The sequence below is a fragment of the Bufo gargarizans genome, chromosome 3 (genome assembly GCF_014858855.1).
Source record: "Bufo gargarizans isolate SCDJY-AF-19 chromosome 3, ASM1485885v1, whole genome shotgun sequence".
NCBI classification, from domain to species: Eukaryota; Metazoa; Chordata; class Amphibia; order Anura; family Bufonidae; genus Bufo; species Bufo gargarizans.
The window spans coordinates 204,569,218-204,596,139 of NC_058082.1; the positions used below are offsets into that span (position 1 = coordinate 204,569,218).

Consider the following 26,922-nt stretch of genomic DNA (forward strand, 5'->3'; position numbering starts at 1 on the left):
AACCAAGTGGGTCTGGGTCAAAAATATGTAAAAATAAATAAATAGAAAAAAAAAAGTTAAAATAATAAAAACACATTTATCACTGATTCAAAATTTTTAAAATTAGATGCACTACACGTTTGATATCACTGCGTCCGTAATGACCTGATCTTTGAAACGGTCATGTTACTTTTCCTGCACAGTGAACGCCATAAAAAAATAAAAAATAATTTAAACTATGCTAAAATTGAAATTTTGCCCACCTTACTTTCCAAAAAAGGTAATAAAAGTGATCAAAACAGTCGTATGTACGGCAAAATGGTATCAATCAAATCGGCACCTCAACCAGCAAAAAATGAGCCCCTACATGAGACAATCGCCCAAAAAGTAAAAAAATAAATAAAAAAAATGGCTCTCAGACTATGGAGACACAAACATTTTTTTTTTTTTCTAAAATGCTGTTATTGTGTTAAAGTAAAATAAAAAATAAAATAAAAAAATATACATATTAGGTATCGCCACATTCGTAAGCACCTGCTCTATAAAAATATCACATGACCTAACCCCTCAGGTAAATACTGTAAAAAAAATTAAACAAAAAAAAAAGTGTCAAAAAAGCAATTTTTGTCAACTCACATCACAAAAAGTGTAATAGCAAGTGACCAAAATGACAATGGCATATGACATGCACCCCAAGATACTGCCAAACAGACATCTCATCCTACAAAAAATGAGCCCCTACATAAGACAGTCACCCAAAAATAAATAAATATATAATATAATATATATATATATATATATATATATATATATATATATATATATATATATATATATATATATATATATACAAAAAATTTTTTTTCAAAAATGCTTTATTATGTAAAACTGAAACAACCACCCCCAAAAAGTAGTAATATTTGGTATTGTCACGTCCGTAACAACCTGCTCTACAGAAATAGCACACAATCTAACCTGTCAGATCAACTATGTAATAACAAAAAACAGCTGTATGGCCAAAACGGTAGGGCACAGAAGGAAGGGAACGCCATATGGTTTTTGGAAGGCAAATTTTGCTGGACTGTTTTTTTGACACCATGTGCCATTTGAAGCCCCCCGATGTACCCATAGGGTAGAAACTCCCAAAAAGTTATTCCATCGAAGAAACTACACCCCTCAAGGTATTCAAAACTGATTTTACAAACTTTGTTAACCCTTTAGGTGTTCCACAAGAGTTATTGGCAAATGGAGATGAAATTCCAGAATTTCAATTTTTTGTTACCTTGCCTCAAAAAAAGTATAATATAGAGCAACCAAAAATCATATTTACCATAAAATAGTACCAACAAAACTGCCACCTTATTCTGTAGTTTCCAAAATGGGGTCATTTTTTGGGAGTTTCTACTGTAGGGGTGCATCAGGGGGGCTTCAAATGGGACATGGTGTAAATAAACCAGTCCAGCAAAATCTGCCTTGCAAAAACCATATGGCGCTCCCTCCCTTCTGTGCTCTGCAGTGTGCCCGTACAGTAGCTTACGACCACATATTGGGGTGTTTCTGCAAACTACAGAATCAGGGCAATAAATACTGAGTTTTGTTTGGCTGTTAACCCTTGCTTTGTTACTGGAAAAAAATTGAAAATTTGCCCAAAAATTGAAATTCTGAAATGTTATCTACATTTGCCATTAACTCTTGTGGCACACCTAAAGGATTAACAAGGTTTGTAAAATCAGTTTTGAATACCTTGAGGGGTGTAGTTTCTAGAATGGGGTCACTTTTGGGTGGTTTCGATTATGCAAGCCTCACAAAGTGACTTCAGACCTGAACTGGTCCTTAAAAGGTGGGTTTTGGAAATTTTTGCTTTTAAACTTCTAAGCCTTCTAACGTCCCCAAAAAATAAAGTGGCATTCACAAAATGATCCAAACATGAAGTAGACATATGGGGAATGCAAAGTAACTATTTTTTGGGTAAACTATTTTTTTATAAATAAAAATACAAATTTTTGACTATTTTACCACTGTTATGAAGTACAATATGTGACAAAAAAAGAATGGCCTAGATAAGTAAAAGCGTTTTAAATGTATTCACACAAAGTAACACTGGTCAGATTTGCAAGAAATGGCCTGGTCCTTAACCCCTTAAGGACACATGACGTATCGGTACGGCATGTTTCCCGAGTCCTTAAGGACACGTGACGTACCGGTACGTCATGTGTTGTTCCGATCACTGCCGTGCGGCCGGCTGTGATCGGAACAAGGTGCCTGCTCAAATCATTGAGCAGGCACCTCGGCTAAATGCGCGGGGGGGTCCCGTGACCCCCCCATGTCCGCGATCGCAACAAACCGCAGGTCAATTCAGACCTGCGGTTTGTTGCGCTTTCTGCAGTTTCTGATCGCTGCGGTCCCTGACCGCGGCGATCAGAAACTTTAGTGTGGCGAAAATATATATTTATCACCCCCCCCCTGCACCTCTGAATGATTTTAGCCCGGTGGGAGGTGCAGGGGGGGTGTTGCGGGCGGTGGGGGCGGTGCGGGAGGCGGGCGGTGCGGCAGGCGGGATCGCGATCCCCCGCCCGCCTCCTATTGTGTAATCGTTGGTGTACAGTGGGTATACCAGGGTGCCAGCACATTGCTGGCACCCTGGTATAAACGGCTGACATCGGTGATGCGATGTCAGCCGTTTAACCCTTTCCATACAGCGGTCCGTACGGACCGCTGTATGGAAAAAGTTAACAGTAAGAGGGAGCTCCCTCCCTCTCCGATCGGGGGGCTGCAGTGCATTTGCAGCCCCCCGATGGAGAGGGAGAGAGCCCCCAGACAGCCCCCCAGAGCCCCGTCCTTACCCTTCCCCGTCTGCGCAGTTCTGACCATAACTGAGCAGACGGGGAAGGTTCCCATGGCAACAGGACGCCTGCTGAGGCGTCCTGCTGTCCATGGTGCTGAACAGATCTGTGCTGAAAGCATAGATCTGTTCAGTGTAAGTAAAATACAGTACAGAGCCCTATATAGAGTACAGTACTGTATTATACAGACATCAGACCCACGGGATCTTCAAGAACCAAGTGGGTCTGGGTCAAAAAAAAGTGAAAAAAAGGTAAAAATCAAAAAACACATTTATCACTGATTAAAAATTAAAAAAATAAAATTCCCTACACATGTTTGGTATCGCCGCGTCCGTAACGACCTGATCTATAAAACGGTCATGTTACTTTACCCGAACGGTGAACGCCATAAAAATAAAAAATAAAAAACTATGATGAAATTGAAATTTTGTCCACCTTACTTCCCAAAAAAAGGTAATAAAAGTGATCAAAAAAGTCGCATGTACGCCAAAATTGTAACAATCAAACCGTCATCTCATCCCGAAAAAAATGAGACCCTACTTAAGATAATCGCCCAAAAACTGAAAAAACTATGGCTCTTAGACTATGGAAACACTAAAACATCATTTTTTTTGTTTCAAAAATGAAATCATTGTGTAAAACTTACATAAATAAAAAAAAAGTATACATATTAGGTATCGCCGCGTCCGTATCGACCGGCTCTATAAAAATATCACATGACCTAACCCCTCAGGTGACCACCGTAAAAAAATAAAAATAAAAACGGTGTAAAAAAAGCCATTTTTTGTCATCTTACGTCACAAAAAGTGTAATAGCAAGCGATCAAAAAGTCATATGCACCCCAAAATAGTGCCAATCAAACCGTCATCTCATCCCGCAAAAAATGAGACCCTACTTAAGATAATCACCCAAAAACTGAAAAAACAATGGCTCTTAGACTATGGAGACACTAAAACATTTTTTTTGTTTTAAAAATGAAATCATTGTGTAAAACGTACATAAATAAAAAAAATTGTATACATATTAGGTATCGCCGCGTCCGTGACAACCTGCTCTATAAAATTACCACATGATCTAACCTGTCAGATGAATGTTGTAAATAAAAAAAATAAAAAACGCTGCCAAAAAAGCTATTTCTTGTTACCTTGCCGCACAAAAAGTGTAATATAGAGCAACCAAAAATCATATGTACCCTAAACTAGTACCAACAAAACTGCCACCCTATCCCGTAGTTTCTAAAATGGGGTCACTTTTTTGGAGTTTCTACTCTAGGGGTGCATCAGGGGGGCTTCAAATGGGACATGGTGTAAAAAAAAAACAGTCCAGCAAAACCTGCCTTCCAAAAACCGTATGGCATTCCTTTCCTTCTGCGCCCTGCCGTGTGCCCGTACAGCGGTTTACGACCACATATGGGGTGTTTCTGTAAACTACAGAATCAGGGCCATAAATAATGAGTTTTGTTTGGCTGTTAACCCTTGCTTTGTAACTGGAAAAAAAAAATTAAAATGGAAAATCTGCCAAAAAAGTGAAATTTTTAAATTGTATCTCTATTTTCCATTAAATCTTGTGCAACACCTAAAGGGTTAACAAAGTTTGTAAAATCCGTTTTGAATACCTTGAGGGGTGTAGTTTCTTAGATGGGGTCACTTTTATGGAGTTTATAATCTGGGGGTGCATCAGGGGGCTTCAAATGGGACTTGGTGTCAAAAAACCGGTCCATAAAAATCAGCCTTCCAAAAACCAAACGGCGCACCTTTCCCTCTACGCCCCGCTGTGTGGCCGTACAGTAGTTTACGGCCACATATGGGGTGTTTCTGTAAACAGCAGAGTCAGGGCAATAAAGATACAGTCTTGTTTGGCTGTTAACCCTTGCTTTGTTAGTGGAAAAAATGGGTTAAAATGGAAAATTAGGCAAAAAAATGAAATTCTCAAATTTCATCGCCATTTGCCAATAACTCTTGTGCAACACCTAAAGGGTTAACGACGTATGTAAAATCAGTTTTGAATACCTTGAGGGGTGTAGTTTCTTAGATGGGGTCACTTTTAGGGAGTTTCTCCTCTAGGGGTGCATCAGGGGGCTTCAAATGGGACATGGTGTAAATAAACCAGTCCATAAAAATCAGCCTTCCAAAAACCAAACGGCGCTCCTTTCACTCTACACCCCGCTGTGTGGCCGTACAGTAGTTTACGGCCACATATTGGGTGTTTCTGTAAACGGCATGAGTCAGGGCAATAAAGATACCGTCTTGTTTGGCTGTTAACCCTTGCTTTGTTAGTGGAAAAAATGGGTTAAAATGAAAAATTAGACAAAAAAATAAAATTCTCAAATTTCCTCCCCATTTGCCAATAACTCTTGTGCAACACCTAAAGGGTTAACAACGTATTCAAAATCAGTTTTGAATACCTTGAGGGGTGTAGTTTCTTAGATGGGGTCATTTTTGGGTGGTTTCTATTATGTAAGCCTCGCAAAGTGACTTGAGACCTGAACTGGTCCCTAAAAATTGAGTTTTTGTAAATTTCTGAAAAATTTCAAGATTTGCTTCTAAACTTCTAAGCCTTATAACATCCCCAAAAAATAAAATATCATTCCCAAAATAATTCAAACATGAAGTAGACATATGGGGAATGTAAAGTCATCCAAATTTTTGGGGGTATTACTATGTATTACAGAAGTAGAGAAACTGGAACTTTGAAATTTGCAAATTTTTCCAAATTTTTGTTAAATTTGATATTTTTTGGTGCAAAAAATATAATTTTTTTGACTTCATTTTACCAGTGTCATGAAGTACAATATGTGACGAAAAAACAATCTCAGAATGGCCTGGATAAGTCAAAGCGTTTTAAAGTTATCAGCACTTAAAGTGACTCTGGTCAGATTTGCAAAAAATGGCCTGGTCCTTAAGGTGAAATAGGGCTGTGTCCTTAAGGGGTTAAAGGGAACCTGTCACCAGTTTTATGGTGTCCTAACTAATGGCAACATAAATAAGTGACTGATTCTCTTAGCAAAATGCTGGGTCACTTTCTTTAATTGACCCAGTCAATCTACCAACATCTTGTATTGAAAAGCTCCAGCTGATAATGGGGATAATGGGGGGGAAAAAAAATTTATGATTGCATTTTATTCATTTCGGGCAAAAAAAAAAAAAATCTTTTTTCAATTGGTCTTTATTAAAAATACTGAGCAGTTCTGTCACAAAAGGTTAACAGTTTGTCTAGTTGTGTGAATCTACTTTTTAGGCCTCTTTCACACTTGCGTTGTCCGGATCCGTCATGTACTCCATTTGCCGGAATTACACACCGGATCCGGAAAAACGCAAGTGAACTGAAAGCATCTGAAGACGGATCCGTCTTCAAAATGCGTTCAGTGTTACTATGGCAGCCAGGACGCTATTAAAGTCCTGGTTGTCATAGTAGTAGTGGTGAGCGGGGGAGCAGTATACTTACTAACCGTGCGGCTCCCGGGGCGCTCCAGAATGACGTCAGAGCGCCCCATGCGATCATGTCATCCATGCGCGTAGGGCGCCCTGACGTCACTCTGGAGCGCCCCGGGAGCCGCACGGACAGTAAGTATACTGCTCCCCGCTCCCCACTACACTTTACCATGGCTGCCAGGACTTTAGCTTTTTCTGAATGGTTACTGTGGCTGCCAGGACGCTAAACGTCTGATCCGGCAATGCGCCAAAACGACGTTTACCTTAAGGCCGGATCCGGATTAATGCCTTTCAATGGGCATTAATTCCGGATCCGGCCTTGCGGCAAGTGTTCAGGATTTTTGGCCGGAGCAAAAAGCGCAGCATGCTGCGGTATTTTCTCCGGCCAAAAAACTTTCCGTTCCGGTCCTGAACTGAAGACATCCTGATGCAGCCTGATTCAGAATGCATGGGGATAATCCTGATCAGGATTCTTCCGGCATAGAGCCCTGACGACGGAACTCTATGCCGGAACAAAAGAACGCAAGTGTGAAAGAGCCCTTTGACTCTGTGCAGTCATCAAATAACCTTTATCTGTAATTAAGAAGTAGTCAAACACTTATTTAAGCCACATTTTTGGGGGGAAATATATTTTAAGGAAATTTTGTACAGCATACAAAAGGTTCATAAAGAAAACCTCTCTTTCATATTGACAAGATTACAAAAATCAATGTCATACATCATAAATTTTTCTGACAAAACTAAAATCTAAAACCAAATCCCAGTGTCTCATATTCTAATTATGAGAACTCTTCTCATCGCCTCTTCCATCTCCTATCAGACCGTCTGTAACTCTAGTGTTTATAGATAGTAGTGATTTTTTACCTTAGTCTCAAACTTCCATATCCGAGAGCTACCACCCTTCTCTCCGTTAAAGCGAACCTTTCACCTGCATTTCACTTAATTCAGTTACAGGATCGCGCTTGAGTCCGCTCGATAGACGGGATTGCGCTGCTACTGAGGCCGACGGCGCATGCGCCGCCTGTACAAGCGCGGTCCCGGCGACTGAGCCGGGTGTCAATTAGACTGCATAGAGGCGGGGTTAGGGCAGGGGAGTTACAGCCTGGAGTGAGGGAAGGGCTACCCCCTTGACTTCTATCGTGACTTGTGGAGCTGGAGAAGAGTACTTTATAAGGCGATTTTTTCATGCATATACATGGCAGAAAAGTGGGACAAGACTGTATGATAACACAATGAGGATGATCTATAAAGGTACTTTTGATAGTTTATTAAGTGAAATACAGATGAAAGGTTCGCTTTAAGGTTTATAATGTCAGAGAGCAGAGATAAGGAGCCGTCTGCTCCCCAACTGACAGAAAAGAGAAAATCTACAAGCTGCTACTAGAGTGCCTCAGCTCTGTACAGAAAAAGGGCTCCATATTTTTAATAAAGACCAATTAAAAAAAAAACTAATTTGCTCAAAAACCAGTACAATGCAATAAAAAATAAAAAAAATTCCCTCAGAAGGTCTACATAGCCTTTAAGGCTATGCTCCTATGTCATGGACTTGATGAGGATTTTCCTGTAGATTCCACTCCATATTCCAATCCGCTAGCATTCGACAGTCAATGCAAAAGAATGGGAATGTTGTAAACCCCTTTACATGCTCCAGGGAGATATTTTGTCCACACTAGGGATGAGCGTTCTAATACTGTACAAAGCATGTGGTTTGATTGGGGTCACGTGTGCTGCTGCAGCCAAAGACTGGCAACAGTGGTGATGTATTCCCCATGCATCACATCAATAGGCAACATGACATTCATGATTGATGTCAATGAACATGACGTCACATATACTGTAGTAAATTTGGGCCAGGTTGTTTTTTTGTTCAAAGACGGAACATGTCCTATTATCGGCCGCAAAACGGACAAGGATAGTACTGTTCTATCAGGGGCCAGCTGTTATTCTCCGCGAAAAACTAAATGCACGCGGACGTCATCCTTAATTTTGCGGACCGCAAAATACTGAAAAAGCCATACGGTCATGTGCAAGAGGCCTAAATCACAGATCAACCTTTTCTTGGCTCATTTATATCCCGTGTACCCAAGCCAGCTATGTATTTCTTAGCAACAGGGACAGTACAAACACATAGCTTCTTGCAGCCTAGTAGACAGCGGTGGAAGCCTTTTCCATCCAACATATTACAAGAAAATGGCAAACATGGATAGAAGAGAACCGACAATCAGGAAAAACACTTCTACATCTTCTACAGCAGGCATCAGCAACCTTCTGCACTCCAAATGCTGTGGAACTACAAGTCCCAGCATGCACACTTAAAGGGGTTGTCCGGGTGGAGAGCTGATGAAAGAGCGCCCATGAGTGCCAGTGACGTCACCGGGATCACTGCTAGATTAAAGCCTCTGCCTAGCAGTGTAAAAATGTAAAGAAAACCACCCTTGCCCTATGCAATGCAGCATGAAATGCTCCAATGAGAGGGGGGCTGGAGGGGTGAAGAACGGGTTACGTCTGTGTTCAGCTCTGAACCCAGACAACCCCTTTAAACAGCTGTTCTTCTAACTTCCATAGAAGTGAGAAGAGGATTCTGGGAGTTGTAGTTTCAGAACAGCAGTAGTGCCAGAGGTTGCTGATCCCCGTTCTACAGCATACAAACTGAAAATTTAAAAGGTTTTCTTAGTCTACATGAAATGTAATGGTACATTTTTACATTGGTCACTTCAAAGGGTTTCATATGAAACATTCCTAAAGTGCAATGCAATTCTTTACAGGTTTGCTACGTGGCTGACATTCTCCATAGCTCAGTTATTTTTAGCTGTGAATCAATCTGAAGACATATTTTCTTAGTACTTAAAAAAAGAATTTAAAAAACACATATAAATGACTCACATAGAGAGTCAATTATTTTCGCTTCTGGCAAGACATTATGAAATCTTTAGAGGCATTTCTACACCCTAAGGGCGGCTGCACACGGTGCCAGATTTGTGTGCAGAAAATTCACATAAATTAAGCACAAAAGAAACGCAGATAAATCAGCCCTATTTTCGCAGTTTTGGGTGTATTACATTGCATTTTTTCTGTACAAGAATCTGCATGGAAAAATCATGCATGATCTGCAACACGTGCATGTAACCCGAGGCCACCTGCACACCACAGTCTATCACAGTACCAGCAAAGCGTATGAGATTACACCAATACTCATGTACACTTTGCAGATTTTTTCCATGTGGAAATTGACCCGCCGGGCAGATTTCTAATTAAAAAGCACGTCAATTGTGTTTGCGGTTTTAGCTACGGATTTCACACCTTTCAATGGAAGGGTGAGTTCTGAGGCAATACCGCACCAAAAACCACAATAAGACATTGAGGATATGCAACTGAAATGCACATAAATCCACGTGTTTACCCGCACTCGTGTGCAGGCCAGGGACTGAGCTGGGGGTGTCCTGGAAATTGTGGATGGGCTGGCACCCATTACCCATTAGGCTCAGATTGCAGGTAAGCCAATCAGTCTACTGGGCGTCCTGTACAGTGCCAGAAAATCCTCTTCATTTGCTGAGGTCTACTATAAAGGTCACTGGGCACCAAAATAAACATGACCTGAGGAAACCTATCAAACCCATAAAATATTGTGCTGGCCTGGACCATAACCCTGCAATATATAAATAGCCAACTTTAATATGAAAATATTTTACAATGAATTATAAAGAATAAACCAAATACAGCAGATTTATTGTAATCTGGTTGTCGACTATTGAATTATATTCAATCTAAAAAAATAATACTAAGAAATTTCCACAGAATACTGCCATAAAGGAAAAAAAAGGCTAAAAATAATAAAAAGGATACAATAACACTTAAAATATACAAACTATGGAGCAGATGTATTAAAGGGGTTGTGTGACTTCAGTAAATGGCATTTATCATGTAGAGAAAGTTAATACAAGGCACTTACTAATGTATTATGATTGTCCATATTGCTTCCTATGCTGGCTGGATTAATTTTTTCCAGCACATTATACACTGCTCGTTTCCATGGTTATGACCACCCTGTAATCTAGCAGTGACTGTCGTGCTTGCACACTATAGGAAAAAGCTCCAGCTCCTCTGGTGGCCGGGACCGTGGGAGTGCATATAGGCTGGTAGTTTTTTCCTGTAATGTGCAAGCACGACCACCACTGATGGATTGCAGGTGGCCGTAACTATGGAAACGAGCAGTGTATAACGTGCTGGAAAAATGAATACAGCCAGCAAAGGAAGCAATATGGATAATAATAATATATTAGTAAGTGGCATTTATCATGTAGAGAAAGTTAATGCAAGGCACTTACTAAAGTGAGACAACCACTTAAAGGGGTTCTCCAGGAATTAAGAAAATGAAAATACTTAAAATGTCACTTCATGATAAATATATTCCCAATACCTTTCATTAGTTAGAATGGCTAGTTTTGTCTAGGGAGCAATCATTAGGGGAAATAAAATCGCCACCATCCTATTAGTACACACTAAACCTGTCCTAATCACACAGCAGCAACAAGTTACTTCACCACAATGAACCATAGTGCTGCCTCATCCTCCTCTCTGCTCCACTTGTCAGGGATTATGATCCTGCATACAGGTAAATCTCTGGGGAATGGAGTTCATGAGTAGACATGAGAGGATGATGGAGTGGGGCTAATGAGCAGCAGCACTTGTATGCAGTCTCCATATCACCACAGTCTGTCCTGTCCATCCTCTCTGAACTTCATGTCTCCTCATGAACTAACTTCCCCAGAGATTCAGCTGAAGATCTTCTCATCTGTATTCAGGAACATAATCCCTGACAAGCAGAGAGGAGGATGAGGCAGCTCTTTAGCTCACTGCTGTGAAGTAACTTCTCCTGATGTGTGATTAGGACAGGTTCTGTGTGTACTAATAAGACGGCGGCCATTTGGTTTCCCCTGATGATTCCTCCCCAGACAAATAGAGCCATTATAACTAATGAAAAGTGTTTGGAAATAATATTTTAGTAAAAAGCAAAAAATAAAATAATAATACTACTTGAAATTATGGTGATTTTTTCATCTTGGACAGCACAGTGGCTCAGTGGTTAGCAGTGGTGCCTTGGAGTATTATGTTGAGGCAGGTGGACCCAACTGGCATAGCTCATTTCTTAGTAACAAAGAATCAAACTGGTAAAATCCTTTGTTCTACCATTCTTTTCTGCAACAGAAGTTGTTATAAAAAAAAAAAAAAAAAAAACTGTCTGGCACAAAGTTGTGTTATATGGGGACACCATTCAGGCTATGCTCACATCTCCGGCAGGCAACTCCGGTAGCCTGTCCCGGCGGAGGAACACACAACCAGAAGTACCATATCTGGCACTGATGGAGACCGCCACACCGCCAAAACCACCGGATCACATTATAGTTAGTAGAGATCCGTTGGCGAGCGGCGTTGCCTGGTTATGCCAGATATGGTAAGTCCGGAAGCCTGTTACTCTGTCGCAGGCAATAATCTAGGGCTTATGATCATCTGAAGACATAGGCAAGGTCTGTCTTAAATGTGCACTCTGGTAAGAAAACTGTCTAGGATAAGAAGTACCTGTCAGCCGCTGATCTCTCCCCTGCACATAAATAGCAGTATATTTATGGGTGGGCTGAGATTCTCCAGCCAACAGTTTGGCAGGTCCATTCTTGGCGCGGTTACCATACAGACCCCCTGCAAAGCTGCAGTGGGAGCCTGCTTGCGATTTAGTTCCATTAAATAGAGCTAAACCTATAGCAGGTCTGCAGAAAAACCAACAGCAGAAACTTCAGCCGTGACAAAATCCCCCATGTGAACCTGCCCCTAAGACTAACAAACCACAACACAAGATGGCAGCTGTGGGAAGTATGAATGATCATACTGTCATGATCTTACCCATGTTTCTGCAAGACCTTATTCACATCTCCATTCCAGCAAAGACCAGCCTGCCAGATCTCAGAGGATCCAGTGTTGCAATATGCCCATTGACCACAATGCGGTCTGGTGGTGATCCAGTCTTTTCTGGCATAAATTCCAGGTTTCGGACAGACAAAAACCGTTGCAAGCAGTGTTTATTTGTCCAGCTGATAGCCAGCATTTGTTCTGGATCTGCGTAATGGAAATGTGAACGTAGCCGAAGGGTACTTTCACACTAGCGTTTTTCTTTTCCGGCATTGAGTTCCATCCTAGGGGCTCTATACCAGAAAATAACTGATCAGTTTTATCTTAATGCATTCTGAATGGAGAGCAATCCGTTCAGGATGCATCAGGATGTCTTCAGTTCAGTTACTGAACGGCGTTTTGAACGGAGGAAATACCACAGTATGCTGCGGTATCATCTCCGTCCAAAATTTCGGATCAGTTGCCGGAATGCCGGATCTGGCATTAATTTACATTGAAATGTATTAGTGCCCGATCAAGCATTAAAAATACCGCAATGCCTGTACCGTCCTTCTGGTCCGCACATGCGCAGACCGGAAAAAAAAAAAAATTATATATATATACCGTTTCTGCAGATTGCCGGATCCGGCGCGCAGTTCCGGCGACGGAACTGCTTGCCGGATCACTCTGCCGCAAGTGTGAAAGTTGCCTAATTTGGAAAGGAGCGAACCAGGTAACACATTCTAGACTATTATTGTACATTCTTAGATAAGAGAGTTTAAAAGGGAACCTGTCACCGGGATTTTGTGTATAGATCTGAGGACATGGGCTGCTAGATGGCCACTAGCACATCCGCAATACCCAGTCCCCATAGCTCTGTGTGCTTTTATTGTGTCAAAAAATGATTTGATACATATGCAAATTAACCTGAGAGGAGTCCTGTCCCTGAGATGAGTCAGCACACAGAGCTATGGGGACTGGGTATTGTGGATGTGCTAGCAGCCATCTAGCAGCCCATGTCCTCAGATCTATACATCAAATCCCAGTGACAGGTTCCCTTTAACCACTTCAGCCCCGCTAGGTGAAACCCCCTTCATGACCAGAGCACTTTTTACACTTCGGCACTACACTACTTTCACCGTTTATCGCTAGGTCATGCAACTTACCACCCAAATGAATTTTACCTCCTTTTCTTCTCACTAATAGAGCTTTCATTTGGTGGTATTTCATTGCTGCTGGCATTTTTACTTTTTTTGTTATTAATCAAAATGTAACGATTTTTTTGCAAAAAAATGACATTTTTCACTTTCAGCTGTAAAATTTTGCAAAAAAAACGACATCCATATATAAATTTTTCGCCAAATTTATTGTTCTACATGTCTTTGATAAAAAAAAATGTTTAGGCAAAAAAAAAAAGGGTTTGGGTAAAAGTTATAGCATTTACAAACTATGGTACAAAAATGTGAATTTCCGCTTTTTGAAACAGCTCTGACTTTCTGAGCACCTGTCATGTTTCCTGAGGTTCTACAATGCCCAAACAGTAGAAAAACCCCACAAATGACCCCATTTCGGAAAGTAGACACCCTAAGGTATTCGCTGATGGGCATATTGAGTTCATAGAACTTTTTATTTTTTGTCACAAGTTAGCGGAAAATGATGATGATTTTTTTATTATTTTTTTTTCTTACAAAGTCTCATATTCCACTAACTAGCGACAAAAAATAAAAAATTCTAGGAACTCACCATGCCCCTCACAGAATACCTTGGGGTGTCTTCTTTCCAAAATGGGGTCACTTGTGGGGTAGTTATACTGCCCTGGCAATTTAGGGGCCCAAATGTGTGAGAAGAACTTTGCAATCAAAATGTGTAAAAAATGACCAGTGAAATCCAAAAGGTGCACTTTGGAATATGCGCCCCTTTGCCCACCTTGGCAGCAAAAAAGTGTGACACATCTGGTATCGCCGTACTCAGGAGAAGTTGGGGAATGTGTTTTGGGGTGTCATTTTACATATACCCATGCTGGGTGAGAAAATATCTTGGTCAAATGCCAACTTTGTATAAAAAAATGGGAAAAGTTGTCTTTTGCCAAGATATTTCTCTCATCCAGCATGGTTATATGTAAAATGACACCCCAAAACACATTCCCCAACTTCTCCTGAGTATGGCGATACCAGATGTGTCACACTTTTTTGCAGCCAAGGTGGGCAAAGGGGCACATATTCCAAAGTGCACCTTTCAGATTTTGCAGGCCATTTTTTACACATTTTGATTGCAAGGTACTTCTCACACATTTGGGCCCCTAAATTGCCAGGGCAGTATAACTACGCCACAAGTGACCCCATTTTGGAAAGAAGACACCCCAAGGTATTCCGTAAGGGGCATGGCGAGTTCCTAGAATTTTTTATTTTTTGTCACAAGTTAGCGGAAAATGATTATTTTTTTTTTTTCTCTTTTTTCCTTACAAAGTCTCATATTCCACTAACTTGCGACAAAAAATAAAAAATTCTAGGAACTCGCCATGCCCCTCACGGAATACCTTGGGGTGTCTTCTTTCCAAAATGGGGTCACTTGTGGCGTAGTTATACTGCCCTGGCAATTTAGGGGCCCAAATGTGTAAGAAGTACCTTGCAATCAAAATCTGTAAAAAATGGCCTGCGAAATCCGAAAGGTGCCCCTTTGCCCACCTTGGCTGCAAAAAAGTGTCACACATGTGGTATCGCCGTACTCAGGAGAAGTTGGGCAATGTGTTTTGGGGTGTCATTTTACATATACCCATGCTGGGTGAGAGAAATATCTTGACAAAAGACAACTTTTCCCATTTTTTATACAAAGTTGGCATTTGACCAAGATATTTCTCTCACCCAGCATGGGTATATGTAAAATGACACCCCAAAACACATTCCCCAACTTCTCCTGAGTACGGCGATACCAGATGTGTCACACTTTTTTGCAGCCTAGATGCGCAAAGGGGCCCAAATTCCTTTTAGGAGGGCATTTTTAGACATTTGGATCCCAGACTTCTTCTCACACTTTCGGGCCCCTAAAAAGCCAGGGCAGTATAAATACCCCACATGTGACCCCACTTTGGAAAGAAGACACCCCAAGGTATTCAATGAGGGGCATGGCGAGTTCCTAGAATTTTTTTTTTTTTGCATAAGTTAGCGGATATTGATTTTTTTTTGTTTTTTTCTCACAAAGTCTCACTTTCCGCTAACTTAGGACAAAAATTTCAATCTTTCATGGACTCAATATGCCCCTCACGGAATACCTTGGGGTGTCTTCTTTCCGAAATGGGGTCACATGTGGGGTATTTATACTGCCCTGGCTTTTTAGGGGCCCTAAAGCGTGAGAAGAAGTCTGGAATATAAATGTCTAAAAATGTTTACGCATTTGGATTCCGTGAGGGGTATGGTGCGTCCATGTGAGATTTTATTTTTTGACACAAGTTAGTGGAATATGAGACTTTGTAAGAAAAAAACAAAAACAAACAAAAAATTTCCGCTAACTTGTGCCAAAAAAAATGTCTGAATGGAGCCTTACCAGGGGGGGGGGGGGTGATCAATGACAGGGGGGTGATCACCCATATAGACTCCCTGATCACCCGCCTGTCATTGATCACCCCCCCTGTAAGGCTCCATTCAGACATCCGCATGATTTTTTACGGATCCATGGATCGGATCCACAGAACGCATGCGGACGTCTGAATGGAGCCTTACAGGGGGGTTATCAATGACTGGGGGTGATCAGGGTAATCAGGGTGATCACCCCCCTGTCACTGATCACCCCCCCTGTAAGGCTCCATTCAGACATCCGCATGATTTTTTACGGATCCATGGATACATGGATCGGATCCACAGAACGCATGCGGACGTCTGAATGGAGCCTTACAGGGGGGTTATCAATGACAGGGGGTGATCAGGGTAATCAGGGTGATCACCCCCCTGTCACTGATCACCCCCCCTGTAAGGCTCCATTCAGACATCCGCATGATTTTTTACGGATCCATGGATACATGGATCGGATCCACAAAACGCATGCGGACGTCTGAATGGAGCCTTACAGGGGGGTTATCAATGACAGGGGATGATCAGGGTGATCACCCCCCTGTCACTGATCACCCCCCCTGTAAGGCTCCATTCAGACATCCGCATGATTTTTTACGGATCCATGGATACATGGATCGGATCCACAGAACGCATGCGGACGTCTGAATGGAGCCTTACAGGGGGGTTATCAATGACAGGGGGTGATCAGGGTAATCAGGGTGATCACCCCCCCTGTCACTGATCACCCTTCCTGTAAGGCTCCATTCAGACGTCCGCATGATTTTTACGGATCCATGGATACATGGAGCGGATCCGTAAAAATCATGCGGACGTCTGAATGGAGCCTTACAGGGGGGTGATCAATGACAGGGGGTGATCAGGGAGTGTATATGGGTGATCACCCGCCTGTCATTGATCACCCGCCTGTCATTGATCACCCCCCTGTAAGGCTCCATTCAGACGTCCGTATGCTTTTTGCGGATCCGATCCATGTATCCGTGGATCCGTAAAAATCATACGGACGTCTGAACGGAGCCTGACAGGGGGATGATCAATGACAGGGCGGTGATCAATGACAGGGGGGTGATCAGGGAGTTTATATGGGGTGATCATGGGTTTATAAGGGGTTAATAAGTGACGGGGGGGGGGGGGGTGTAGTGTAGTGTGGTGTTTGGTGGGACTGTACTGACCTACCTGAGTCCTCTGGTGGTCGATCCTAACAAAAGGGACCACCAGAGGACCAGGTAGGAGGTATATTAGACGCTGTTATGAAAACAGCGTCTAATATACCTGTTAGGGGTTAAAAAATTCGGATCTCCAGCCTGCCAGCGAGCGATTGCCGCTGGCAGGCTGGAGATCCACTCGCTTACCTTCCGTTCCTGTGAGCGTGCGCGCCTGTTCACAGGAAATCTCGCGTCTCGCGAGAAGACGCGTATATGCGTCCAGGAGGAATAAAGCAACCACCTCCCGGAAGCATATACGCGTACAGCGGTCGGGAGGTGGTTAAAGGCTGTGTACACCTTTGGGGGCAATTTTTATTATTGCATTGTACTTATTTTGAGCTAAAAAGTATTTTTTCAATTGGTCTTTATTAACAATATGGAATCCTTTTTTGTGTACAGAGCTGAGATGTTGTAGTAGCAGCCTGTGGATTTTCTGTCTTTTCCGTCAGTTGGGGAGCTGATGGGCTCCTTATCTCTGCTCTCTGACATTATAAACACTCATTATAGCTCAAACCTTATCTTACTGATAAGAATGTGGCTTAAATAAGAGTTTATTACCCATTAGTAGTTTAGAGATGAGGTTTATTAGAGGACCAGCACAAAGACAAAGTGAAAGTACCAGTCACACAGTTAGAAAAAGTTAACCCTTTGTGACAGAACAGCTCAATATATCTTTAACAAAAGGCCAATTGAAGATATGATTTTTAGCAAAAAATGAGTACAATACAATTATAAACCAAAATTGCCCCCAAAGGTGTACATAGCCTTTAAAAGGGTTGTCTCACTTCAGCAAGTGGTATTCATCATGTAGAGAAAGTTAATACAAGGCACTTACTAATGTACTGTTATTATGCATATTGTTTCCTTTGCCAAATCCATTCATTTTTTCATCACATTATACACTTCTCGTTTCCATGGTTACAAACACCCTGCAATCTATCAGTGGTCGTCGTGCTTACACACTATAGGGAAAAGTTGCAACCTCTCTGGACCGTGGGAGTGCACATAAGCTGGTGCTTTTTCCTGTAGTGTGCAAGCACAGCGACCACTGCTGGACTGCAGGGCGGTCGTAACCATGGAAACAAGCAGTGTAGAATGTGATGGAAAAATGAATTCAGCCAGCAAAGGAAGCAATATGGGTAATAACAATACATTAGTAAGTGGCTTGTAGTAACATTCTCTACATGATAAATGCCACTTACTGAAGTGAGACAGCCCCTTTAAGTGACTTAAAACATGAACAGACAATATATTGCTGCAGCATTGAACCCTTTACACATTACATCCTCGGCAAGAAGTATAAAGAGGACGGCTATCCTCTAAGTTACTTGCTCTGCTCTTAGAGCTCTCATAGAAATAAATGGAGCATGCTGGGAATTGCAGTTTCACAAGAGCGCCGCAGGTTGCCCTGTGTCTAACCAATGAGCACGAGGGAGTTAGCAGGAAGCTTTAATGACTAGTTACAGCAGGTCTGGGAATATCACAGCATCTCTAGAATATGGCAGCCAGCACAAACATCTACCCTAGCCATCCTGCTCCACGGGAGGTTCCTGAGCTTGCTGTAGGACACCTGCGTTACGGTTTGAGAGGTGTACTGCCCCAGTCAAACTCTCCACCCGCCACTGTCCTCAGAGGTTATGTACATGCTGCATTTAAAGAATCATAGTGACGGATTCCCTGTGTTTTTCGGTCCGCATATTGCAGATGGGCAAAACACGGATACCGGCCTGTGTGCATTCCGCATTTTGAGGAAGGCACACAGCCAGCCCTATGTAGAAATGCCTATTATTTTCCGCAAGAATAGGAAATGCTCTATATTTTTGCGGGGTGGCAATGCGCATCCGTTGTTCCGTTCCAGAGAACGTCCTATTCTTGTCTGTTTTGAGGACAAGAATAGACATTTCTATGATGGGCCTCCTGTTTCGTTCCACAAGTTGCAGAATACACACATGCGACATCCACGTTTTGGAGGACCACAAAACACGGCGCGGTCATGTGAATGAGCCCACAAATGCCCCATGTAATACTGACAACGGCATCTTAGGTGTTAAATGACCAGGACTTGAATCATCTCCAATCCAGGTCACTTCCAAAGTTTGTCAGCTGCATTATGCAGTCGACACCTGCTTCATATGGCTCAATAACATACAGGTTACATGATACAGCATTAAAGGGTAAATATGCTAAAAAGATGTGATAAATTACATTTAAATCAGTTGTCATAGGAAGCAGCGCCGCTCTTGTTCATTGTGTCTGGTATTACAGCTCACCCTCATTCAATCAAGTAAAAAATGTTAAAAATGAAACAGAGGAAAAATTACATTTAGTCATCTAAAGACAATCCTGCAAAACACAACCAACAGCCAGATACCTCCAGATGCCATGTCATCGTCACTTTCTCACAGTGGATCACATGGCAGCAGTGGTACACACGGGTGAGGTCACAGCAGGCAAGCACGCTTAACTTGTTCAGATCTTCCGATTTAATTGATCCGTACTAGAAACATGTTGTTTGCATTAGTGACCGGATACATTCTGTATCTACACAAATAAAGGTGTGCTAGTGCAGATACACATTCCTATGTTCTCTACCACACACACATGGAGGTGTGCTAGTGCAGATACACATTCCCATGTTCTCTACCACACACACACGTGTCCATTCTGTATCTACACACATGGAGGTGTGCTAGTGCAGATACACATTCCTATGTTCTCTACCACACACACATGGAGGTGTGCTAGTGCAGATACACATTTCCATGTTCTCTACCACACACACACACACACACGTGTCCATTCTGTATCTACACACATGGAGGTGTGCTAGTGCAGATACACATTCCTATGTTCTCTACCACACACACATGGAGGTGTGCTAGTGCAGATACACATTTCCATGTTCTCTACCACACACACACACACACACACACACACACGTGTCCATTCTGTATCTACACACATGGAGGTGTGCTAGTGCAGATACACATTCCCATGTTCTCTACCACACACACATGGAGGTGTGCTAGTGCAGATACACATTCCCATGTTCTCTACCACACACACACACACACGTGTCCATTCTGTATCTACACACATGGAGGTGTGCTAGTGCAGATACACATTCCTATGTTCTCTACCACACACACATGGAGGTGTGCTACTGCAGATACACATTCCCATGTTCTCTACCACACACACACACACACGTGTCCATTCTGTATCTACACACATGGAGGTGTGCTAGTGCAGATACACATTCCCATGTTCTCTACCACACACACACACACCCACACGTGTCCATTCTGTATCTACACACATGGAGGTGTGCTAGTGCAGATACACATTCCCATGTTCTCTACCACACACACATGGAGGTGTGCTAGTGCAGATACACATTCCCATGTTCTCTACCACACACACGTGTCCATTCTGTATCTACACACATGGAGGTGTGCTAGTGCAGATACACATTCCCATGTTCTCTACCACACACACCCACACGTGTCCATTCTGTATCTACACACATGGAGGTGTGCTAGTGCAGATACACATTCCTATGTTCTCTACCACACACACATGGAGGTGTGCTAGTGCAGATACACATTCCCATGTTCTCTACCACACACACATGGAGGTGTGCTAGTGCAGATACACATTCCCATGTTCTCTACCCACACACACACACACACGTGTCCATTCTGTATCTACACACATGGAGGTGTGCTAGTGCAGATACACATTCCCATGTTCTCTACCACACACACACACACACACGTGTCCATTCTGTATCTACACACATGGAGGTGTGCTAGTGCAGATACACATTCCCATGTTCTCTACCACACACACCCACACGTGTCCATTCTGTATCTACACACATGGAGGTGTGCTAGTGCAGATACACATTCCTATGTTCTCTACCACACACACATGGAGGTGTGCTAGTGCAGATACACATTCCCATGTTCTCTACCACACACACATGGAGGTGTGCTAGTGCAGATACACATTCCCATGTTCTCTACCCCACACACACACACACACACGTGTCCATTCTGTATCTACACACATGGAGGTGTGCTAGTGCAGATACACATTCCCATGTTCTCTACCACACACACCCACACGTGTCCATTCTGTATCTACACACATGGAGGTGTGCTAGTGCAGATACACATTCCTATGTTCTCTACCACACACACATGGAGGTGTGCTAGTGCAGATACACATTCCCATGTTCTCTACCACACACACATGGAGGTGTGCTAGTGCAGATACACATTCCCATGTTCTCTACCCCACACACACACACACACGTGTCCATTCTGTATCTACACACATGGAGGTGTGCTAGTGCATACACATTCCTATGTTCTCTACCACACACACACACACACACACACACGTGTCCATTCTGTATCTACACACATGGAGATGTGCTAGTGCACATACACATTCCTATGTTCTCTACCACACACATGGAAGTCACACAAATGAAGGTGTGCTAGGGCACATACACATTCCTATGTTCTCTACCACACACATGGAAGTCACACAAATGAAGGTGTGCTAGGGCACATATACATACCTATGTTCTCTACCACACACGTGTCCATTCTGTATGGGTGTGCTAGGGCACATATACATACCTATGTTCTCTACCACACACGTGTCCATTCTGTATCTACACAAAGTTGTGCTAGGGCACATATACATTCCTATGTTCTGTGCAGGCACAGGCGGCAGAACACATGTGTAACACATACATTATTTATGTCAGAATTCTAAGGGCCACTCCACACTAAGTTTTCACCTTAAAAATCGGCTCCAAAAAAAAAAAAACGCTTACAAACAGCCTCCCATTCATTTCAAGGGGAAGCAGAACAGGTGGAAAAATCTTTGGAAAGAATCCACGCTGAATCTCCCACTGAAATTATTGGGATGCGTCAAAACACCGTTCCATACGTTTCTGCTTCTCCTGCGCAAAAAAAACACAAGCTGAAGCTGAGTTTTGTCTTAAACACCCATTGGTTTAATAAAAAAATTAATAATTGAAAAGCCACATAATAAACACATATGCAGATTCTATGCTGTATTTTGTAGATGGGTTTTCAAAATTAATTGTGCGTTTTTTGCGGGGTTTTTTTAACCAATAGATGTTTACGTCATAAAAAAAGCACACCGCATTTTTTTCGACACTTTCCATGGATTTCAATGGGAGATTCAGCACAGGTTTTGTCCCACTTGTTTGCAGGGGCTTTTAAGCCGATTTGGAGTCAGAAATGAGTCCGAATTAGCGTGTAGTGGCCTTTAGAAGTATATGATATAATAAATATGCAGTGCGTCTGCTGGCTGTGCCTGCAAAGAATGGCCATGTGTGGGGTCAGTGCCAAAATACTTTGCGTACTGGCCCTTTAAGGCCTGATCTAAACTACCTTCTGATAGCACCAGAGGGGATCCAGGAGACGAGACCCCAATACGTATGGTCACTGTTGTGGCTGCAACACATGGACAATTTTTAAATATGGGGTGAGATTCGCAGGTCCATATAGGACCTGGACCTGACTACTGCTGCCGACATGTGTGTCTATGATAGGACATGGCTTGACTCTCTTGGCACTGACCCTCATTCCATGCCAAAAAATGTGGCATGAACAGCACCATATTTTTACAGTCCATTGCGCACACAGCCGACAATTGGCGTTATTAGGCAGCACTAGGATAGTAAGTAACCAAAGAAGAGCAAACTGTCATCATGGATTTCAAAGCAGGTCAGTATTTTAACAAGGTTTTCACATAAAAATAAAAAAAAGAAAGAAAACACTTGTCAGATATCTTATTTCAGACTAAGGCTACTTTCACACTAGCGTTCGATCGGATCCGTTCTGACCGGATCCGCTCATATTAATGCAGACGGTGGCTCCGTTCAGAACGGATCCAGTCTGCATTATATTGGCAAAAAATGGCTAAGTGTGAAATTAGCCTGAGCGGATCCGTCCAGACTTTTACATTGAAAGTCAATGGGGGACGGATCCGTTTGAAGATTGAGCCATATTGTGGCATCTTCAAACGGATCCGTCCCCATTGACTTACATTGTAAGTCTGGACGGATCCGCACGCCTCTGCACGGCCAGGCGGACACCCGAACGCTGCAAGCAGCTTTCAGGTGTCCGCCTGCTGAGCGGAGGCTGAGCGCTGGCAGACTGATGCAGTCTGAGCGGATCCGCATCCATTCAGACTGCATCAGGGCTGGACAGAAGCGTTCGGGGCCGCTTGTGAGCCCCTTCAAACGGAGCTCACGAGCGGACAGCCGAACGCTAGTGTGAAACTAGCCTAAATAAAGAAGCGGCTATAATGAGGCGGTCTAACTTTGGAGGAGCAGACATTTCTCTGGCGGTGAAGCTGTAGGGGAACTGACCACTTACTGTTGAGTTCCCCCTATAGTTGTGACGGCTAACCTTGTAAAACTGTGACTCCCAAGATGTACACCTGCTTGGCTGTTCTCAGAACTCCATAAAAATGAATGGAGCATGCTGGGAGTTGCTGGAGGTCAGCCATCACTGCCATATAGATTACAGCTAATCTGTGGAGGATCTGAGTGTTGTCGGACTCTGGGAACGAGGGGCGGTGCAGAGGATGACCCCTTTATAGCTATAACCTGTAGCCATATCCATCAGGTGCCTGTGTTGGACCATACACCGCCCACGAGGCAGGACACAATCAGGGACTGTCCGGAGCGCTCTTGTAATGAAATCTGAGCTGCAGTTTGTATGCAGCAGAGTGGAGTGTTGTAATGGGGTAGAGAGGAAGTTAGAGAGTAAAGTAGTACAAATGTGGTCGCTCGAACGGAAACGTCCGGCAAGTAAGAACTGCACAAAAGGCGGCCTGCAGAGATCATCATGGAAATTGTGAAATGTATCCAAATAATGTACTTCATGAGGTAAATGAAGAGACCGAGCACTGGAATCAATATGTCACTTATCAGTTACCATGGGGGGGCCTTATCCGCCACCAAATGTCATTTATGTCCTACATAGAACCCAATGCCCAACAGAGGGGCCCGACACAGCATCATGCATTACTGGTCTGCACCTGGGCAGGGTAGTGCTCCTACCACCCCTCATCTGCAATCACCTTGGAGCTCCACAGTATTAATAATTCTCTGCTAGAAGCCCCAAAGTGTCCCAAACAACTTTATAATCATCAGGATATGCCCAAACCACAAGACAAAGTGGTCCCAAGGCAGAGGCGCACACGCAATGAGGGGGTCCTTAAAGCAGGAGGCGCACACGCAATGGGGGGGGTCCTTAAAGCAGGAGGCGCACACGCAATGGGGGGGGTCCTTAAAGCAGGAGGCGCACAAGCAATGGGGGGGGTCCTTAAAGCAGGAGGCGCACACACGCAATGGGGGGGTCCTTAAAGCAGGAGGCGCACACACGCAGTGGGGGGGGGTCCTTAAAGCAGGAGGCGCACACACGCAGTGGGGGGGGGGTCCTTAAAGCAGGAGGCGCATACGCAGTGGGGGGGTCCTTAAAGCAGGAGGCGCACACGCAATGGGGGGGTCCTTAAAGCAGGAGGCGCACACGCAGTGGGGGGGGGTCCTTAAAGCAGGAGGCGCACACGCAGTGGGGGGGGTCCTTAAAGCAGGAGGCGCACACGCAGTGGGGGGGGTCCTTAAAGCAGGAGGCGCACACACGCAGTGGGGGGGGGGTCCTTAAAGCAGGAGGCGCACACGCAGTGGGGGGGGGTCCTTAAAGCAGGAGGCGCACACGCAGTGGGGGGGGGGTCCTTAAAGCAGGAGGCGCACACGCAGTGGGGGGGGGTCCTTAAAGCAGGAGGCGCACACGCAGTGGGGGGGGGTCCTTAAAGCAGGAGGCGCACACGCAGTGGGGGGGGGTCCTTAAAGCAGGAGGCGCACACGCAGTGGGGGGGGGTCCTTAAAGCAGGAGGCGCACACGCAGTGGGGGGGTCCTTAAAGCAGGAGGCGCACACGCAGTGGGGGGGGTCCTTAAAGCAGGAGGCGCACACGCAGTGGGGGGGGGGTCCTTAAAGCAGGAGGCGCACACGCAGTGGGGGGGGGTCCTTAAAGCAGGAGGCGCACAAGCAGTGGGGGGGGGTCCTTAAAGCAGGAGGCGCACAAGCAGTGGGGGGGGGGGTCCTTAAAGCAGGAGGCGCACACGCAGTGGGGGGGTCCTTAAAGCAGGAGGCGCACACGCAGTGGGGGGGTCCTTAAAGCAGGAGGCGCACACGCAGTGGGGGGTCCTTAAAGCAGGAGGCGCACACGCAATGGGGGGTCCTTAAAGCAGGAGGCGCACACGCAATGGGGGGTCCTTAAAGCAGGAGGCGCACACGCAATGAGGGGGTCCCCAAGGCAGGAGGCACACGCAGTGAGGGGGTCCCTAAGGCAGGAGGCACACGCAGTGAGGGCGTCCCCAAGGCAGAAGGCACACGCAGTGAGGGCGTCCCCAAGGCAGAAGGCACACGCAGTGAGGGGGTCCCCAAGGCAGGAGGCACACGCAGTGAGGGGGTCCCCAAGGCAGGAGGCACACGCAGTGAGGGGGTCCCCAAGGCAGGAGGCACACGCAGTGAGGGGGTCCCCAAGGCAGGAGGCACACGCAGTGAGGGGGTCCCTAAGGCAGGAGGCACAAGCAGTGAGGGGGTCCCTAAGGCAGGAGGCACAATTAGGACACCCCTCAAAAGAGCACATAAAAGACACAAGAGCCGCTGTCGCCGGTGCTCACCTTCTGTGTGGCTGCGGGTCGTGTGCAGGGTTAACAAGGTGAGGAGGAGGCTGTAGATGCCAGTACAAGGAATGCGGCTGCTCCTCTCCTCACGCACGGGTCTGCTCCTAATCCCGGGGTCTCCCCGTGTGTATCGCCCGCAGCAGCAGCAGTGTCGCTGGGGTAGAAGACTGAGGGCCGGGGTCCCGGTCATGCTGGCTGTGTGTACAGGCAGCTCCTAGGAAAACAACATGTGAATACAATCCGCCTTCCTCTTCCCAGGGTGGAAACGTCCCAGCAGCAGTCTCCTGTCAGCCAGTCCACTGTCTCTCTCAGGTGCGGTCTCTACAGCCCACCACCTACTCTCAACTCAGCACAACTCCACCAGAGCAGTAGAGAACTCGGGGCAAGAGCGTCAACCTCTGTTTTCATTTCCTCACTCTCTCTAGTTAGACAGGCTGCCTGCAAACATCCGCTTCCTGTGACCTGTATCGCCGCCTCTCAGCTTAGCGCAGCGCCACTCTACAGCGACCCCTGGCGGGCAGCCGTGGGACCTCCTGCCGGGCTCAATGAGTTTGCCCATAGCAATGTGGAGCTATCACCAGGGCACACATGTGGCAGACATATCCCTGTGTACATTCATGTGACAGGACATCCTCATCATGTGTCTCCACTGAAGGGAATGCTCATGTTATACTCATTGCTCATTTATAGAAGAGGAGGGATTGGAAAGCAGATGTGACTCCCCCATACTTTACACTGCAGCTCTGCTGTGGCTATTACCATAGTTCTGTTATGAACGCTGCATCCTCTATTGCTAAAGTTTCCGTCATATTTAGAACAAACCCTATAGTGTGGGCCATTGTATAGAACGTCTCTCCTGACGTCTGATTTTAGTAACTACTTGTATTCCTCATGAAATACTATTTCTGGATTATATTTTTTGAAGAACTCTGTGTTGTGATGCTCCTCTGTTATTCCTCTTGGAAATGTATAAATAAATTGACAGCTGGATGTAGGTGTCTGATTGGACAGTGCCGGCAGCGTAGAGAGTTATGTAACGTTCCTCCTGGCAGGGCTGGTGGCTTTTCAAATGTCCAGCAAAAACGAAAATTGGCCAAGGGCATCTACCACCTCAAAATTCCCTCCAGTGCTCCCCATACATTTCCAGGAGTAAGACCTGCATCTAATGGGGTACTCCAGGATTTTCCTATTGATGGCCTGTCCTCAGGGTAGGTCATTAATGTCTCCATCGTCCCACACTCTGTCCACTGTGTAATGGACGGACCTGGTTAGGC

The 26,922-nt window shown here is 44.5% G+C and overlaps 1 protein-coding gene across 4 annotated transcripts in view; it reads right to left on the reverse strand.

Moving 5' to 3' along the window:
- Positions 1 to 26,081, reverse strand: part of TMEM131 (transmembrane protein 131) — a 211,592-nt gene extending 185,511 nt beyond the window's left edge. For 3 of the 4 annotated variants that reach the window (XM_044288479.1, XM_044288478.1, XM_044288477.1), the window contains exon 1: positions 25,646 to 26,080. In XM_044288479.1, the coding sequence (XP_044144414.1) occupies positions 25,646 to 25,838 (193 nt within the window). In that variant the 5' untranslated portion in view covers positions 25,839 to 26,080. Of the gene's footprint in view, positions 1 to 25,645 lie in introns of all 4 variants that reach the window. The other variant, XM_044288480.1, reaches the window with a different exon arrangement.
- Between the last annotated feature and the right edge of the window lie 841 nt (positions 26,082 to 26,922).